The sequence below is a fragment of the Dendrobates tinctorius genome, unplaced genomic scaffold (assembly GCF_039654945.1).
Source record: "Dendrobates tinctorius isolate UK_male_01 unplaced genomic scaffold, ASM3965494v1 ptg000201l, whole genome shotgun sequence".
Lineage (NCBI taxonomy): Eukaryota > Metazoa > Chordata > Amphibia > Anura > Dendrobatidae > Dendrobates > Dendrobates tinctorius.
In genome coordinates, this window is record NW_027361868.1 from 5,576,647 (window position 1) to 5,597,017 (window position 20,371).

The 20,371-nt window shown below is 43.0% G+C and overlaps 1 protein-coding gene across 3 annotated transcripts in view; it reads right to left on the minus strand.

The window, feature by feature from the left end:
- KCNK2 (potassium two pore domain channel subfamily K member 2) overlaps window positions 1–20,371 on the minus strand; it is a 167,453-nt gene that overhangs the window by 123,981 nt on the left and 23,101 nt on the right. For all 3 annotated transcript variants that reach the window (XM_073553357.1, XM_073553356.1, XM_073553355.1), the window contains exon 2: window positions 5,275–5,585. In XM_073553357.1, the coding sequence (XP_073409458.1) occupies window positions 5,275–5,463 (189 nt within the window). In that variant the 5' untranslated portion in view covers window positions 5,464–5,585. The remainder of the gene's footprint in view (window positions 1–5,274; window positions 5,586–20,371) is intronic.

Below are 20,371 nucleotides of genomic sequence, written 5' to 3' on the forward strand. Positions count from 1 at the left end.
CTCAGGTACTTGTCCATGACGACTCTCTGGATTATCTCTGGCGCTGTCAGCACCTCGGGTTGTAGCCACTTCTTCGTCACGTGGATCAGGTCGAACATCTGTGACCGCGGTGGTTTATCCGGCTGATAAGTCCATTGATGCACTCTCTGTGCACGGACAGCGGTCGTCACTCCCAGCCGGGCCAAGATCTCGGCTTTCAGTTTGTCAAAGTCCTGCGCAGCTTCAGGCTCTAAGTCATAATAAGCCTTTTGGGCCTCACCGGAAAGAAACGGGGCAATCAGGCCGGCCCATCGTGCCTTCGGCCATTTTTCTCGTACCGCCGTCCGTTCAAACGTGGTCAGGTATGCCTCGACGTCATCTTCGGTCGTCATCTTCTGCCAGTACCGACTCACGTGAATCACTCTCGACTCGGCTTCCAGGTTAACCTCATGTAGGCTTGCCAGGCGCTGCGCCACCTGCTGGAGAAGCGAACGATCGGTAGCTGTCATGTCCACCAACTCCTTCAGCTGGGCCATCATCACCCGATTAGCTTCTTTCTGGACGGCGGTGGACTGTACCAGCGCTTTCACCACATCCTCCATGCTCATGCTTGCAACGTGATGCCCGCGTTCTCCACCACAATGTGATAAAACACTCCGGGATCGCCATTGCTGGGGTCAAAGGTCACGTGCGTTCAGCATGAAACTCAGGCGCAGAGCTGGGATTCGGGTATAACTGACACTGGGTCAGGTTTATTAATGGTGAAAGCAATGCATAAAGAAATAAAACATAAAACAAATCCTTGCCTGTCCGGCACTAACTAAACAAAGTACAACCTAACTACCAACTGGCGGGCTTCTCACAACTGGCAGCCAAACCACAGTTGCAGTGGGCACTGCTTCCACTCACGTGTGTCTCTCACACAGACAGGCTCTCTGTGTTCCCAGGATGAGACACTCACACAACCACCTGGCATCCTTTTATATCCACCTCCCATTATTCATTAGCAAGCAGGTGCGATACTGACCAGACTAGGCCACATAGGAAAGGAATCTGGGCGAGATATACCTGCCCTCATCCACTATTCCCACATGTTTCTCACAATGTGTAGTGAATCAGCCATGTATGAAGCTGTGGAGTCCCAAATTCATACATTTAATACTTCCAGCAGCCGCCAGAGCTAAAAACATCTAATTGGTGGCTGGGGGTGACAGATTGTCAAGTGTAATCCAACTCTAGCAGCAGAGACACCAAGACAGATTACAGTAAGGGTACCGTTACACCTAGCGATGCACCAGCGATCCCGACCAGCGATATGACGTGGTCAGGATCGCTGGTGCATCGCTAGGTGGTCGCTAGTGAGCTGCCACACAGGCAGATCTCACCAGCGACATCGCAGGGGTCGGGGGTCGCTACTTACCTGTCAGACGAGGCGATCCTGCGTCCTCCCGCCCGGCTCCACGCGTCGCTCGTCGGCGCCACAGGAAGCCCAGCAGGAAGTGGCCAACGAGGAATGGTCCAGGAGCTTCTCGCGCGATCAGCGATAACCAGCGGGGGAGCCGGTCGGAGGTAAGTATCACACACAGCGATATCGCTAGCAATATCGCTGCAACGTCACAAAATCGGTGACTTTACAGCGATATTGCTAGTGATATCGCAGTGTGTAACGGGGGCTTAAGTGAGGTTATGTTCTTGTCTCCCAACGGAAAGTTGGGAGGTTCTTTAACTTTCTACAGGAAGCAGGAATGGGTTTTTGCTTCCTTTCAGGGAGTGGTGAAGGGTATTTGCCTCCCTACAAGAAGTTTAGGAGAGTCTTAAGCTCACTACAGGAACTAGAAGAAGTTTTCGTCTCTTTTGAGGGAGGTTCTTTGACTCTTTACCAGAAGTAGGGGTGGGCTTTTGTCTGTCCTTAGGAAGTGGAGGAGAGTCTTTGTTTCTCTACCGGAATCGAGGGAGGGTTCTTTGATTCTTTACAGGATATGGGAAGGACTTTGACTCTATAAAAAGTGGGGTAGGGTTTTTGTCTCTATAAGAAGTTGGAAAAGAGTCTTTGTCTCTCTTCAGGAAATAAGTAAGAGTATTTGTGTTTCTACAGGAAATGGTGGGGGATTTGATTCTTTACAGGAAGTGGGGGAGGTTCTTTAATTTTCTACAGGAAAAGGGAGAGAGTATTTGACTCTCTACTGGAAATTGAGAGTGTCTTAGTCTTCCATCAGGAAGTGGTGATAGATCTTTGTCTCTCTACAGGAAGTCAGGGTTGGGTTTTGTTACTCTACCGGAAGTGGGTGGATCTTTGATTCTCTACAGGAAGTAGAGGGGAATCTTTGACTCTACAAGAAATGGGGATGGGTCTTTGACTCGTTACAGGAAGTTTGGTGGGTCTTTATCTCTATACAGGGTCTTTGTCATTCTACACATGGGTGGGTGGCTACTTGTATATTTACATCAATACTGAAGTTGTGGACATCAATTTTAAAATGCCTTTTTTTAGGAGTATGGACTTTGTACATGGAATGTCCATAATAGCAACGGCTTATAATTTGTTCAGGGTTTTTTTCCTTCAGAGCAAGGTATAGAAAGACAGTTGTACAAATCTGAGGTCAAGGCACCCAATAGCTTAGGTGTGTCTGGCCCTTTAAAGTGTCACACGTCACTAATTGGGAAGTAGAATAAGACAATATTGGCTTTGAGCGGCAGCTGACATCCCATTATGAAGAAAATGAACATAATTATAAGGAATGCACTGAACTTGAAAATTATGGTTTCATTCCTTCAAAAACAGCACCACCTCTGTCCACAGGTTGCGTGTGGTATTGCAGTTCATTCCTATTCACATCAATGAGACTGATTTGCAATACCGAACATAACCCATGGACATGAACTGTGCTCTTTTCATGTTTTTCTAATCCTGTACAACCTTTAGATCTGACCCCACAGATGGAGTATATATTGGATTTTAAGAACCGAACCTCTGATCTTCACTTGTCTGATGTCTGACCAATTCTAAGAATGCGACGGTGCCACTGATTGCCATAAACATCTGCAATTTATGTTATCGCTGCTCGTAATCCAACTCCACATTGAAGCGATGAACAGGATTATTACCACTTTAATGATTCTGGGCATAAATTATCATATGACGGATCTTCTGCGTGGATCATTTCACAGCTTCACAAATTATAATGAGATTTGGAGCTATATTTCTCTCCTTGTTACATTATTCATCTTTGTCATCTGCGTATTCCTTTCTACAAGCAGACCTGTGGAAGGCATGCTCAAACTCAAGAGGCCTCATATACACATGATAACTTGTCTTTAAAAGGGGTGTCCAGTACTGACCTTCCAGCAGGTCCTCCATATCAGCATGGTGGCTCAGTGGTTAGCACTGCGAGTGCTGGGGTCCTGGGTTCAAATCCCACCAAGGACAGCATCTGCAAGGAGTTCATAAGTTCTCCCTGTGTTTGGGTTTCCTCCCACATTCCAAAGACATGCTGATAGGGAACTTAGATTGTGAGCTCCATTGGGGACAGAGCCAATAATGTCTGTAAAGCGCTGTGGAGTTAAATAGCGCTATATAAATGAGTAAAATAAATAAATGGAGGTTGTTTTTTTTTAGAAAGGATTCAAACTCACAACCTGTAGCATGGCAGGCAGGAGCATTAGCTGTGAACCAAAGGCTACATGCAGCTAAAGCCTCTGTCTGCCATGCTACATGTTGTGAGTTTGAATACTTAAAAAAAAAAAAGGATGATAATTAATTAACTTCATATGAAAGAGGTCATCAATATCAGATCGTTGGCGGTCTGACACGCAATACCCCCACCAGAAAAGCTGTTATCTTCTTCCACTATGGCCGGTTGTACACCGTGTATGGAACCTGTACAGCAAAGCTCCATACACTGTGTGTTGGTCATTTTTGGTACTGCAGCTTAGCTCCACTTCACTTTAAAGGAGTTGTGTCACAAAAAATTTGTACTTGCCACCTGGACCGCCGCTGCTCCTCTGATGTTAGCAATGTCTTCCCTAGTGGTCATGCGACATTGTTCATTATTCCATCAAAGTGGATGCCCATGACCATCAGAAGACAAAAAAAACAACAACAGAGGAGTGGCGCCAGCCCAGAACATAAGTATATGTTTTGTTTTGTTTTATTTATTATGGCCACTTTAACTTTTCCTGTAGTGTACAACCCCTTTAATGGGAACTTATCTGCAGTACCCTATTAGCCACTACACGGTGTATGGAGCTCTGGGATTGCAGCTCTGTACACTGCATACATCTGCCCACCAAGGGAGTTGTAAATCAGTGGGGGTATCAGGTGTCAGACCCCCTGATGAAGGAGCATTCATCTGAAACGTACGTAGGGGTGGCAGGCAGGTCCTCTGCTATCAGACTCTGACTACCTCCATTCCAGGTAATTTACCTGCTTTTGTACTGCTATGACTCAGTTTTTGTCGTTATGAGTATGACTTACACACCACATTCATCTCTATGGGCAATTATGCTTTCTTCTTTACTATTTTCATGAGGTTTTGTGTGTATCTATACAGGCCATTGTTTGCCTATGTCTGATCTCTATGTGGACCTAGTCTGCCCTTGTTTGTGAGGGTTCATTAAGACTCATGTGTCTTGCGACCAATTTTATCTGTCTTCCATATTTAAATAAAGTTTTGCATATTTTCTCTCTATTATCTGTGTCAATTGTTTTTTGTTGGCTTTTCCTTCCCACCCCTCATTGTTACTGATCAATTATCTCATAGATAAGTCATCAATGTCTAAATCCAGGACAACCCCCTTTAAATTGGACTTTATCAAACAAGACAAACCCAAAAACGTTTCTTAAGAATGTATTGCTTAAAAAAAGAGTTAAAGACAAGAATGAAGAGCATTTTGATTCAGCGCTATTTTGATGAATTTGGGTCAAAAAACGTGAATGAATACCGCAAGACAAGGAAAGTGACTTAAACAATTGCAAATGATGAATCGGGCGCCAAATGTTCAATTTCCCTGCAGTGCCCCCACAGACAAATAAAGAATTACAAACTGCTAAATAAAATCAATAAATCTGTTCTTCCAAAAAACAGCATCACATTCTGCCTACATGATGCATTCGGTAGTACAGCTCCACTTCACTGAAGTGTAGAGCTGGAATATCTGATCCAACCTGTAAACAGGTAAGGAGCTTTTTCTTGCAAGAAGGCAGCCATCTTTCTCAAAGACCCCTCTAATATTATGCATAGATTATTCAGCTGTAAGTATAATGTGAATGCATTTTCAGAAAACAGAGAAAATTACCTGAATCAGTTCATCCAGCTCGGAAGCGTTGACACAAGAGTGCTCTGATACAAAGTTATTCTTCTGTATCACGATGGTGGTCCTCTGCGAAGTCTCATAGGGCTGCTCCAAGGCTTTGAAGACCGTGGCTCCGATAATTAAATACAGGACCACCACAAGAAAAACTGTAGACACAGTTTTCCATTTCATCACATTCACTGTGATGTCCCGCTCCTCCCGGGTAGACAGTACGGTGGGTTTGGCTGAGAAGGAAAGCCTCGGTTTGGTGTTCTGAGCCGCTGCTTTCGGGTCCAGTAAATCAGGAGCTGCCACTAAGAAGAAAACATAAAATTAAGAAATCTGTCTAATGTGAGCAAAACTGTCAAATTCCTACAATAGATACAGATCACACTAATTTTTTTTGTCATTTTGCTTTTTTGCTGCTTTTTTAACTCATTTTCCTGAAGTGCCTTTTTATCATTTTTTTGCTTTTTTGCTGTTTTTGAACCATTTTTCCTCTGCGTTGCATTTGTTTTCGAATTTTTTTAGCTCCTTTTAATAATTTTTAAGAAACCACTAGCAGTTTTTCAAGGAAAAATGTTGGCAAAATGCTCAAAAAAAGATGCCCGGGCAGCTCTCGAACCTTCTCATTTCTTTGTATTGTAAACTATAAGGGTGTGTGCACACGCTGCGGATTGTGCTGCGGAATTTTCCACGCGTATTTGTGTAAAAGACCTGCGGTTTAACTGCAGAATTTCTGCGGTTTAGCCTGCGAGTTTCCCCTGCGGTTTGACACCTGTCATGGAGCAGGTGTCAAACCGCAGCAGAATCTGCACAAAGAATTGACATGCTGCGGATTTAAAACCGCAGCAAATCCGCGCGGAAAATTCTGCACCGTGTGCACTGCGGATTTCATTTCCATAGGTTATAATGGTACTGTACAAACAGAAACAGAAACTGCCGCGGATCCGCAGGACCGAATCCGCAGCAGAATCCGCAGCGTGTGCACACACCCTAAGCCTAAGAGCGCCTTCAGAGCGGAAAACTTCTGAAGTCTTTGGAAACCTGAAGTGGTTAAAAGACGTTTAAAAGCCTGAACGTGTGCACGCGTGTCAATTTTTTTATGCAGAAATGTACATGCTCTTTCTTTTGAGAATCTTCTGGGCGCTTTTTCAGATGGGTTTGGGAGCGGGTGGAGCCCCTGAAAAAGACGTTATGTGCACATCCCCTTAGAGAGTTTTTCCAAAGTTACAGTTTTTTTGTGGCCAGTGATCCTAACAAAGGAAACAGCGTTATTCTGCAATTAATGTACATTTATAAAATCTCTCAAAAAATGTATTTATGTCTATTATTATTCATGTACAAATTTAGTTTCAGCATGATGATCCGACAACAAACACTAGCGGTCCAGCCATACCAACAAATGGCGCTCACCGCCACCACTCAAGCTGGCGAGTAAAGAACTGTACAAACAAGTTGTTACATCTTGTTCTATTCACAATGTTAATCATTTTTATAATGGTGGGGGTATCCCAAAAAGCCCCTTCAAGCTTAGTTTGATATTATCTGCATAAATCCAGTTCAGCTCCTCCTAGTGGTGTGTTTTTGCAGATAAAATTTTATTACATCACTATTACTGTGTTAAAAATCTAGACATATAATAAACCAGTAATGAATGATATATTATACAATTAATCAATTAACTAAAGCAAGTTTGAATCTGAATAGTTTATTTAGTATTGGTCAATCCACAGGGTTTAGAAGCGGAATAATTAACAAAAAAATCTAACAAAAAATCTCTTTATACAAAAAAGGTTAATAAGAGAGGACATAATAAAAAATAATGCTTTCCGTGGCACTGTGGCTACTTTAACTAAAGGTAGCTAACTGCATATAGAATAATGCAGCTTCCATAGAGGTCAATAATAGCAGTGTAGACTCACATGCAGTGAGTTCCCCCTAGTGGAGGCTGTATGCATTCAAAATAATAAAACTCATCAGTTTCAAAACAAACTGAGTTCACCCATGCCAATATATTCTGACCTAAAATGTAGTTGTGGATTTTAATATTATTAAAGGTGTTTATTACACTTAGCAGAGCTCCTAGTGGTAAAATTTTGACTTTCCTATATCAAAAAAAGATCTGTGAGGGAGTAATCGAACACCATGAAATTTTGGAATATGCAGAAGGACTTGTCACCTCCTGGAAAACTTCATAGAATAAAATGAAACCAAAATATAAAACCTTTTTCAAATATATATAATTTGAAAAAAAAATCCTGTTTGTTTTATTATAGAAGCTGCATCCCTTTAAGACAGAGAATGGGGCTCTCTCCTGTATTATTATTTTGACAGATGAGTAAGACTTCCTGTTTCTCAGCTGGAAAAGGAGATTTGTACTGGTTTCTTACTTCATGCTGAATGTTGTTATGTAAGAAGTAAAATGGATTCCTTTGTAATATGGAGCAGGAGGAGGAGAAGGAAGCAACTACGGTAAAAAAAAAATTGTCACAGATTGAATCTGTGACAATTTTTTTTACTGTAGTTGCTTCCTTCTCCTCTTGTCAGATTCCCATCTGTGTGTTGTGTTTGTCTACCTGTGTACACAATGAAGAGGGAGAATCAGATTAACGTTTTTCATTCAATTAATTCATTCTTTTGCAGATTAACCCTTTATAAGCAGCTATGTCCTCCTGCAGTAGATTAACCATTTAGAAGCAGCTGTATCCTCCCAATTAGATGTGGCTGTATAGAGCACAGGGGAATCTCAAGACATGGTTGGAAAATAACAATATTCGTTTGTAGTTTGCTGATTAATTTCCCATTATGCAGCATTGATAACTTAACTTACCACATTTGAGATATTATTTTGATGAATTTCTAAGAAAAATACTTATTGATTTTCTCATTATACTCAGTAGACCATCTAGTCAACAAAACAGGACAAATCCGGCCAAGTCTCCATGAATATCTAGAGCAGCGCGGCGTGGTAGTCACGGGCGAGGCACTTGTCTCCTCCTTTCATGACATGACGCATTACATGTGGGTCCTGGTTGGGTGTTGGTGTTGTGAGGGCCTTGTGCCCATGAAGGCAGCCTTTTAACCGGTAGTGTTAGGTGGCCAGGACCATAGGTTCCACAGTTCAATAAAGGAGACTCCCGTTCTATAACACAGTCTCTACTGAATGGTATCTTGATAATGGTTATGTATAAGAAGTAGCGGGTGCAGAGTCATATGGTCATTTCTTTCACAGTGTAAAGCATTTTTATTTACACAGCTTCTTCCCACTGTAGTCTACTCCAGGGATGGTGAAGCACACAGTTTCGCCCTACTTCGTCACAGCCTAGCTTGACATCACAGTTCTGATCAGTAAGTCTCTCTACTTGCTCAGCAGTTTTGCATCCTATTTCTTCCACAACTGGCACCCTGTATCTACTGCTTGGGACCCCCACTAGTCCCACAAACTCAGCCCTGTTTAAATCCATTACATTTGGTGTTTTGCAAGCTCAGAGTTTCTTGTGACGCCTCATCCTTCCCAAGGACCCCTATTCTGGAAGACCACTCTGTCTAGTTGGTCACTTCAGAATCTCACTACTCAATGGCAGCACTGCTCATAGACACTTCCTACTAGATCTTGAACTTGTTCTCATCTAACTATCTACAGGATGCAGTCACTAGCCCTAACATTAAGCCGCTACCACTATGGGCTATTCCCAAACATTAACTCTATCTTACCCTAATGTTCTTATTACCTAACTACAGTCAACTACCTTATACTACTTACCTTGTGTCCTAAGACCTAAACTATGTCTTACCCTACACTTATCCTATACTGTACACTATGTCCTGCACTATACATTACCAACTTTATTACATCACACAGAAACATTTCACATGTCACAATATATCTATATACAAAAGACGCAATAAACACAATGCGATTGGTGTCTTAACTTAAGGGGCAGGAAGGCGACAGTCATTGTCTACCACCCTAACATATAGAACTGGCTATACCCCTCATAGTTGGTATCTCCTTGAAAGGAGAATTTTGTCATATTTGCTAATAAAGCCTGCTTCCCTGTAATACCGACATAAATCATCAGATTTGCTAATAATATATATTTTAGAAACTTCTTATAATTTCATCTACTGTCACTTTTTATACTTTTCTCGTAACTGATTGGTCCTCTTTAAGCCCAGCCCCCTTTCTCTCGTCAAATCACGCCTTCTTTCTCCCGTGAAGCCATGCCCCCTTTCTCCCGTGAAGTCATGCCTCCTTTCTCCCGTGAAGCCACGCCTCCGTTGCTAATGATACTTTTTAAATACACATAATGAAGTGTTCTATAACGGGATACAATTTTTTTTAACCAAATTGTGCCAAAATTTGTCACATTTACAACCAAATTGAGAAATAAATTCTGCTCAAATACACAGGTTTACATCATGTATCATTTATTTTTCTATTTTTATTGAGGGGGGGTCAACAGCTATCCAAGCCACATACAGCCTACGTAATTCTTGTATGTACACATTATTTCTGTTTTGGTTCTGGATTATGTGCTAGCCCCCAGCGATGATCCTAGTCAGGAAGGACTTGGAGTTAAATCATTATATGGATTTACAATCTGCGGCTCACACTACTATATAAATGAGGACACTTATGCTGATTCTGGCGAAATCTTTGCCTCTAGGGGTTCAGTTCATCAAAATAATTAGTATTGCTGCTTCATCGCCTGCCGATGTCAGAGGATGCATCGCGTCCCCTTAAGAGATGATTAATACTATGGACCGGGTTATAAATTGTAACATTATATCTTTTGCAGAAGAGGATTTTTCGTGCTCTTCACTTGGGATGTGACAACTTTTTTTTTTTTGCAAAGTTTTTACAGATTTCCATAAGGATTATTAGCAGCAGATGCTGCTGTATTGATCCTTTTGAGAATTGATCAGCAATGCCAATTACTTGAAACTCTCCCTAAGGCCTCGTTCAGACGTCAGTTGTTTTTTTGTTTATTTAATAGAAACTTCAGAAAACTTCTCGTATGCAAAAAAAAAATGATCAAACGCTAAGGGGTTTGCATTCTTGCAGCTTTTTTTCAGCAACCTTAACCTACTCTCTTGGCATAAAAAAAGCTTGTTTGTCAATGTTTTTCCCTATGTTTTTTGGTGTAGATTACCTGTGTGATTTGTCTACAGTACATGTTTAATAAAGTTAGTTTTATTCAACAAAAATGCTGAAAAAAACGCTTAGCAGCCTGTTTGCCGCGTTTTTGCACTTTCTCATTGCTTTCTATGGGTGAAAACAAGCTGTAAAAATGCTGAAAGGACATGCTGCAGATATTTAAAAAAAAAAGCTGAAATTTTCCAATTCAGTTGAGGAAAAAAAAATCAGGCATGTGCAGGGGGCTTCTGAAATCTCATAACTTTTGCTGATACTGTAAAAAGAAGCTTTTAGTTTGCATAAAAAAGCTGCAAAAATGCAACGGCTGAACATAGCCATGTGTGCACAGAGCGTTTTTGAGCGGGTCAAAAAAAATTGTGTTTTCTAGTGGAAATTCTTCTTCTTTGGGGAGTTGTTTGAGTTTTTTTGCTTCCTGAAGCCGTTGTGAAGAGTTTTTCAAGCGTTTTTACAAAGGGTTTTTTTTTTCCTGAAGGATTTTTTGGCATCCTTGTGATTGGAAAATGCCTGGTTTGGAACAATTTCCATCAGGAGATGGTTTAAAGAAGTGACATAAAATTTTTTGCTTTTTTTCCCCCCCATCAGGTGTTTTTTCAAAACCTGATGGGGAAGCAAAGCAAAGTGGTTTTCTACTAGAAATGACTAGAAAGAGTCTTTCAAGCCCTTTTGAGTGATCTTTTAGGCATTTTTTACGGGGCAGACCTGCTACAAAACAGTGCTCAAAAAACTCCCTGTGCAGATACCCTGAAGATAAAACTTGACACTGAACAAACACTGATGAAAATCTCATCCAAAATATGGATGAAAATCGATCTATTTCTTGTGTTTGATTAAAAATAATGAGATCTGAACATGCTCTAAAGCTTCAATTACACGAAGGCACGTGAAGTCTGTGCTTGCGAGAGACATCTGCAATCCACAGGAGCAGGGTTGGACTGGCCCACGGGAGAAGAGGAGAATCCTCCAGTGGGCCACCACCCTCTCATACGAGCAGTACTTGGCACTATATACATGAATCACTATGTACAGACAATGGTGGCATCTTATTCATTTAACAATCTACCCAGATCACTATTATATAAATTTGTGATTGAGGATAATGTTATATTTGCATGTAGGTGAAAAGTGGGGCCCTGGAGTTGGTTACAGTTGGTCCCTTGGCAAATATAGAAGACATGATACCACCATAGGCACCCTGGGAGTACGATACCGGGGAGAGCAGTGGGTGGCAAAATGACCGCCATAACTCGATATTAGTGACATGCTCGGATAAGGTGATATCTGTGCATGCTCGGGTGCTAACCGAGAGTCTTCAGCGTGCTCAAAAAATATGTTTGAGTCCCCGCGGCTGTATGTCTCACGGCTGTTCGACAGCTGCAACACATGTATGTATTGTCTGTTTGTTAGACAAGCCCTGCATGTATTGTGACTGTCGAACAGCAGCGAGATATGCAGCCGTGGGGACTCGAACATATTTTTCTAGAACGCCAAAGTCAATCGGTTAGCACCTGAGCATGCTCAGATAACACCTTATCAGAGCACTCTCGCTCATCACTATTCCATATCCAACCACTGAAAAGTGATTGACAGCAGCATCCTATTGGTTAAACTGCTGCGATTTAGCTCCATTTGTAGCCATTTCTGGTCTAAAGAGTTTACTAATGTAAGATGTCCCAAACTCATCTGTCAGTGTTCTGTCCGCTCCTAATTAGTGTTGAGCATTCCGATACCGCAAGTATCGGGTATCGGCCGATACTTGCTGTATCGGAATTCCGATACCGACTTCCGATATTTTTTCAATATCGGAATTCGGCATCGGAATCGGAAGTTCAGTTGATTGACGGCCTGACGTCATCATGATGCGCGGTGTGTGCGCATCATGATGCGCCGTCATTTCGGGCCTTCCGGGGGTCTCTGCCGGCCTGCCGGGGGGCTGTGCCGGCCTGCCGGGGAGCTGTGTGGACTGCCCGGGGTCTGTACCGGCCTGCCGGGGGGCTGTGCCGGCCTGCCGGTGGTCTGTGCACCCTGTGGGGGTCTGTACCGGCCTGCCGGGGGGCTGTGCCGGCCTGCCGGGGGGCTGTGCTGATGTCCGGGGGTCTGTGCAAGCATCGTCCGATGGGACTACAAGTCCCATCGGGCGATGCCTGCTACCATGACAGTGATTGACACATTAGCCAATGATGGGACAGTAGTAGTCCCATCATCCGGCTAATGTGTTAAATGTTAAAAAAAAAAAAAAAAAAAAAAAAAATACTACATACATACTACATACATACTACATGCATGCTACATACATACTACATATATACTACATACATACTACATACATGCTACATACATACTGCATGCTACATACATACTACATACATACTACATGCATGCTACATACATACTACATACAGTGCCTACAAGTAGTATTCAGCCCCCTGCAGATTTAGCAGGTTTACACATTCGGAATTAACTTGGCATTGTGACATTTGGACTGTAGATCAGCCTGGAAGTGTGAAATGCACTGCAGCAAAAAAGAATGTTATTTCTTTGTTTAATTTTTTTTTAAATTGTGAAAAGTTTATTCAGAGGGTCATTTATTATTCAACCCCTCAAACCACCAGAATTCTGTTTGGTTCCCCTAAAGTATTAAGAAGTATTTCAGGCACAAAGAACAATGAGCTTCACATGTTTGGATTAATTATCTCTTTTTCCAGCCTTTTCTGACTATTTAAGACCCTCCCCAAACTTGTGAACAGCACTCATACATGGTCAACATGGGAAAGACAAAGGAGCATTCCAAGGCCATCAGAGACAAGATCGTGGAGGGTCAAAAGGCTGGCAAGGGGTACAAAACCCTTTCCAAGGAGTTGGGCCTACCTGTCTCCACTGTTGGGAGCATCATCCGGAAGTGGAAGGCTTATGGAACTGCTGTTAGCCTTCCACGGCCTGGACAGCCTTTGAAAGTTTCCTTCCGTGCCAAGGCCAGGCTTGTCCGAAGAGTCAAGGCTAACCCAAGGACAACAAGGAAGGAGCTCCGGGAAGATCTCATGGCAGTGGGGACATTGGTTTCAGTCAATACCATAAGTAACGTACTCCACCGCAATGGTCTCCGTTCCAGACGAGCCCGTAAAGTACCTTTACTTTCAAAGCGTCATGTCAAGGCTCGTCTACAGTTTGCTCATGATCACTTGGAGGACTCTGAGACAGACTGGTTCAAGGTTCTCTGGTCTGATGAGACCAAGATCGAGATCTTTGATGCCAACCACACACGTGACGTTTGGAGACTGGAAGGCACTGCATACGACCCCAAGAATACCATCCCTACAGTCAAGCATGGTGGTGGCAGCATCATGCTGTGGGGCTGTTTCTCAGCCAAGGGGCCTGGCCATCTGGTCCGCATCCATGGGAAGATGGATAGCACGGCCTACCTGGACATTTTGGCCAAGAACCTCCGCTCCTCCATCAAGGATCTTAAGATGGGTCGTCATTTCATCTTCCAACAAGACAACGACCCAAAGCACACAGCCAAGAAAACCAAGGCCTAGTTCAAGAGGGAAAATATCAAGGTGTTGGAGTGGCCTAGTCAGTCTCCTGACCTTAACCCAATTGAAAACTTGTGGAAGGAGCTCAAGATTAAAGTCCACATGAGACACCCAAAGAACCTAGATAACTTGGAGAAGATCTGCATGGAGGAGTGGGCCAAGATAACTCCAGAGACCTGTGGCGGCCTGATAAGGTCTTATAAAAGACGATTATTAGCTGTAATTGCAAACAAGGGTTATTCCACAAAATATTAAACCTAGGGGTTGAATAATAATTGACCCACACTTTTATGTTTAAAATTTATTAAAATTTAACTGAGCAACATAACTTTTTTGTTTGCAAGATTTATGCATCTGTTAATAAATCCTGCTCTTGTGTGAAGTTTGAAGGCTCTAACCTATTTGCATCTTATCAAACCTGCTAAATCTGCAGGGGGTTGAATACTACTTGTAGGCACTGTATATACTACATACATACTACATACATGCTACATACATACTGCATGCTACATACATACTACATACATACTACATGCATACTACATGCATGCTACATACATACTACATATATACTACATGCATGCTACATGCTACATACATACTACATATATACTACATACATACTACATACATGCTACATACATACTGCATGCTACATACATACTACATACATACTACATGCATGCTACATACATACTACATATATACTACATACATACTACATACATGCTACATACATACTGCATGCTACATACATACTACATACATACTACATGCATGCTACATACATACTACATATATACTACATACATACTACATGCATGCTACATACATACTACATATATACTACATGCATGCTACATACATACTACATGCTACATACATACTACATATATACTACATACATACTACATACATGCTACATACATACTGCATGCTACATACATACTACATGCATGCTACATACATACTACATGCATGCTACATACATACTACATGCATGCTACATACATACCACATACATACTACATGCATGCTACATACATACTACATGCATGCTACATACATACCACATACATACTACATGCTACATACATACCACATATATACTACATACATACAATACATTCATACAATACATACATAGACATACAGTACATATAACATAGAGTAACATACTTACCAATACTTGTCACATTGTTCCCCGAAGCCATTGTCTTTTCCGGGATAAATATTAACATAACAAACCACAAAAATACTCACCCACGATCCGAAGCAGTCCACGAGTGTGTCCCACGACGATCTTGGGTAGAGAACTGCAGCATCAGATGATGCTGCCGTTCTCTACGGGCTGCAGGAATCCAATGACGGAAGGTAGGTATCCTTCCGCACTGTATTCCTCCGCCACTTAAAAAAAAAAAGTCCCTAGTCTCACTTTATGCCATTGCTGTGTGGGAATTTCCCACACAGCAATGGCATAAAGTGAGACTAGGGACTTTTTTTTTTTAAGTGGCGGAGGAATACAGTGCGGAAGGATACCTACCTTCCGTCATTGGATTCCTGCAGCCCGTAGAGAACGGCAGCATCATCTGATGCTGCAGTTCTCTACCCAAGATCGTCGTGGGACACACTCGTGGACTGCTTCGGATCGTGGGTGAGTATTTTTGTGGTTTGTTATGTTAATATTTATCCCGGAAAAGACAATGGCTTCGGGGAACAATGTGACAAGTATTGGTAAGTATGTTACTCTATGTTATATGTACTGTATGTCTATGTATGTATTGTATGAATGTATTGTATGTATGTAGTATATATGTGGTATGTATGTAGCATGTAGTATGTATGTGGTATGTATGTAGCATGCATGTAGTATGTATGTAGCATGCATGTAGTATGTATGTAGTATGTATGTAGTATATATGTAGTATGTAGTATGAATGTAGTATATATGTAGTATGTATGTAGCATGTAGTATGTAGCATGCATGTAGTATATATGTAGTATGTATGTAGCATGTAGTATGTATGTAGCATGCATGTAGTATATATGTAGTATGTATGTAGCATGTAGTATGTATGTAGCATGCATGTAGTATATATGTAGTATGTAGCATGTAGTATGTATGTAGCATGCATGTAGTATGTAGCATGTAGTATGTATGTAGCATGCATGTAGTATATATGTAGTATGTAGCATGTAGTATGTATGTAGCATGCATGTAGTATGTAGCATGTAGTATGTATGTAGCATGCATGTAGTATATATGTAGTATGTATGTAGCATGTAGTATGTATGTAGCATGCATGTAGTATATATGTAGTATGTAGCATGTAGTATGTATGTAGCATGCATGTAGTATGTAGCATGTAGTATGTATGTAGCATGCATGTAGTATATATGTGTTATGTATGTAGCATGTAGCATGCATGTAGTATGTATGTAGTATATATGTGGTATGTATGTAGCATGCAGTATGTATGTAGCATGCATGTAGTATATATGTAGTATGTATGTTGCATGTAGTATTTATGTAGTATGAATGTAGCATGTATGTAGTATGCATGTTGTATGTATGTAGCATGTAATTTTTTTTTTTTTTTTTTTTTTTACATTTAACACATTAGCTGGATGATGGGACTACTACTGTCCCATCATTGGCTAATGTGTCAATCACTGTCATGGTAGCAGGCATCGCCCGATGGGACTTGTAGTCCCATCGGACGATGCCTGCACAGACCCCCGGAGCCTGCACAGACCACCGGCAGGCCGGCACAGCCCCCCGGCAGGCCGGCACAGCCCCCCGGCAGGCCGGCACAGCCCCCCGGAGCCTGCACAGCCCCCCGGCAGGCCGGCACAGCCCCCCGGCAGGCCGGCACAGCCCCCCGGCAGGCCGGCACAGACCACCGGCAGGCCGGCACAGACCACCGGAGCCTGCACAGACCCCCTGGCAGGCCGGCACAGCCCCCCGAAAGGCCCGTACAGACCCCAGAGAGGCTGTACAAGGGCAGGAAAGGGTTTTTCTTATTCCGATACCGGAAGTCCCATAGACTTGAATGGGACTTCCGGTATCGGAATCGGCGATACCGATACTTTTTTTAAAGATCGGCCGATACCATCCGATACGATACTTTGAAGTATCGGACGGTATCGCTCAACTCTACTCCTAATCTTATACGTCTGGGCGGATTTTGGGAAACACCGTTCTTACGATATATAACACTAGCTGAAGAATCCGGTGTTGCCCGGGCATAGTAACTAACTGTGGTTAGTTATAACACATAATAATGATTATATTGCACATAAAAATATTTCAGATCATATATTCAACGTATATATTCAAATCGTTTCGTATACACAGCCTACTTCTTCTGAAGCACCAAACTTTACTCCTTAAGACCTCATCGTTCACACATTATTTGGTCAGTATTTTTGCCTCAGTATTTGTAAGCTAAAACTTGGAGTAAAACAATCAGAGGAAAAGTGTATTAGAAACACGTCACCACTTCTGTATTTTTCTCCCACTCCTGGTCTTGGCTTATAAATACTAAGGTAAAATACTGACCAGATACTGAACGTGTGAATGGGGCCTTATACACAGCCTCCACCTGCAGCGCCTCACTCTTCTCTATACACAGCCTCATACTGCAGCAGCACCTCCTCACTTCTCTCATTTTCCCATCACGCTTCTCATTTTCCCATCACGTTTCTCATTTTCCCCTCTCATCTCTCATTTCCCCCTCACTCCATTAATTTCCCCCTCACTCCTCTCATTTCCCCCTCACTCCTCTCATTTCCCCCTCACTCCTCTCATTTCCCCCTCACTCCTCTCATTTTCCCCTCACTCCTCTCATTTTCCCCTCACTCCTCTCATTTTCCCCTCACTCCTCTCATTTTCCCCTCACTCCTCTCATTTTCCCCTCACTCCTCTCATTTTCCCCTCACTCCTCTCATTTTCCCCTCACTCCTCTCATTTTCCCCTCACTCCTCTCATTTTCCCCTCACTCCTCTCATTTTCCCCTCACTCCTCTCATTTTCCCCTCACTCCTCTCATTTTCCCCTCACTCCTCTCATTTTCCCCTCACTCCTCTCATTTTCCCCTCACTCCTCTCATTTTCCCCTCACTCCTCTCATTTTCCCCTCACTCCTCTCATTTTCCCCTCACTCCTCTCATTTTCCTCTCACTCCTCTCATTTTCCTCTCACTCCTCTCATTTTCCCCTCACTCCTCTCATTTTCCCCTCACTCCTCTCATTTTCCCCTCACTCCTCTCATTTTCCCCTCACTCCTCTCATTTTCCCCTCACTCCTCTCATTTTCCCCTCACTCCTCTCATTTTCCCCTCACTCCTCTCATTTTCCCCTCACTCCTCTCATTTTCCCCTCACTCCTCTCATTTTCCCCTCACTCCTCTCATTTTCCCCTCACTCCTCTCATTTTCCCCTCACTCCTCTCATTTTCCTCTCACTCCTCTCATTTTCCTCTCATTTTCCCCTCACTCCTCTCATTTTCCCCTCACTCCTCTCATTTTCCCCTCACTCCTCTCATTTTCCCCTCACTCCTCTCATTTTCCTCTCACTCCTCTCATTTTCCTCTCACTCCTCTCATTTTCCTCTCACTCCTCTCATTTTCCCCTCACTCCTCTCATTTTCCCCTCACTCCTCTCATTTTCCCCTCACTCCTCTCATTTTCCCCTCACTCCTCTCATTTTCCCCTCACTCCTCTCATTTTCCCCTCACTCCTCTCATTTTCCTCTCACTCCTCTCATTTTCCTCTCATTTTCCCCTCACTCCTCTCATTTTCCCCTCACTCCTCTCATTTTCCCCTCACTCCTCTCATTTTCCCCTCACTCCTCTCATTTTCCCCTCACTCCTCTCATTTTCCCCTCACTCCTCTCATTTTCCCCTCACTCCTCTCATTTTCCCCTCACTCCTCTCATTTTCCCCTCACTCCTCTCATTTTCCCCTCACTCCTCTCATTTTCCCCTCACTCCTCTCATTTTCCCCTCACTCCTCTCATTTTCCCCTCACTCCTCTCATTTTCCCCTCACTCCTCTCATTTTCCCCTCACTCCTCTCATTTTCCCCTCACTCCTCTCATTTTCCTCTCACTCCTCTCATTTTCCTCTCACTCCTCTCATTTTCCCCTCACTCCTCTCATTTTCCCCTCACTCCTCTCATTTTCCCCTCTCATCTCTCATTTTCCCCTCACTCCTCTCATTTTCCCCTCACTCCTCTCATTTTCCCCTCACTCCTCTCATTTTCCCCTCACTCCTCTCATTTTCCCCTCACTCCTCTCATTTTCCCCTCACTCCTCTCATTTTCCCCTCACTCCTCTCATTTTCCCCTCACTCCTCTCATTTTCCCCTCCTCTCATTTTCCCCTCACTCCTCTCATTTTCCTCTCACTCCTCTCATTTTCCTCTCATTTTCCACTCACTCCTCTCATTTTCCACTCACTCCTCTCATTTTCCACTCACTCCTCTCATTTTCCACTCACTCCTCTCATTTTCCACTCACTCCTCTCATTTTCCACTCACTCCTCTCATTTTCTCCTCACTCCTCTCATTTTCCCCTCACTCCTCTCATTTTCCCCTCACTCCTCTCATTTTCCCCTCACTCCTCTCATTTTCCCCCCACACGTGCCCAGCAACTTCCTGTCATGAGCACAGAGGTGTAATCCATGAGGCTCCTACCTTTCCCTTGACATCATGCCTCACAGGAGCAACTCCATTCTAGGCACGACGGAGCTAGATGTGGCCTGTGCCTGCCGCGCACTGATACTCTGAAAGTGACCCTGATATTAGCTCGCAGCGGCTGAGACATCACAGCCGGTAAGTTTTGCAGGGTTGTTTTGGAGGTGAATGTGTCTCCGCCCGTGTGCGCTAACAACGTGGGCCGTGTGGACAGGGCTTTGCGTATGGAGTGAGTGAAGCTACGTAGAGTGGGTGGGGCTATGTGGAGTGGGTGGGGCTAAGTGGAGTGGGCATGGCTTGATACATACACACACACACACACATACACTCAGCTTTATATATATAGATTGCTTTCCATATTCCAGCAAGGATCCAATCCGGACAGAATTATTCAATTATTGCATCCACCGATTCTCTGAGTGGAGACCCTGAAGTCGTCACGGAACCTTTAAAAGGGGTTTTACAGGGCTAGAATGTTAACCTATTTTGCGCAGTAACCAATTTTTCGTGTTTTTTTTCTCCTGTTTTCAGTGCCATAACTTAGCTATTTTTCTATCCACATAGCCATATTAAGGTTTTAGTGTTACGAGTCCTAACACTAAACAGCAATAGCACAAAAAGAGGACTTGAAAATCCTCCAAAAATTCAAAAATGCAGCAAAAAAGGCAGAGATGCTTACCTGCCCAGGCCTCCAAACAAATGCACTATCAGGATGCAGT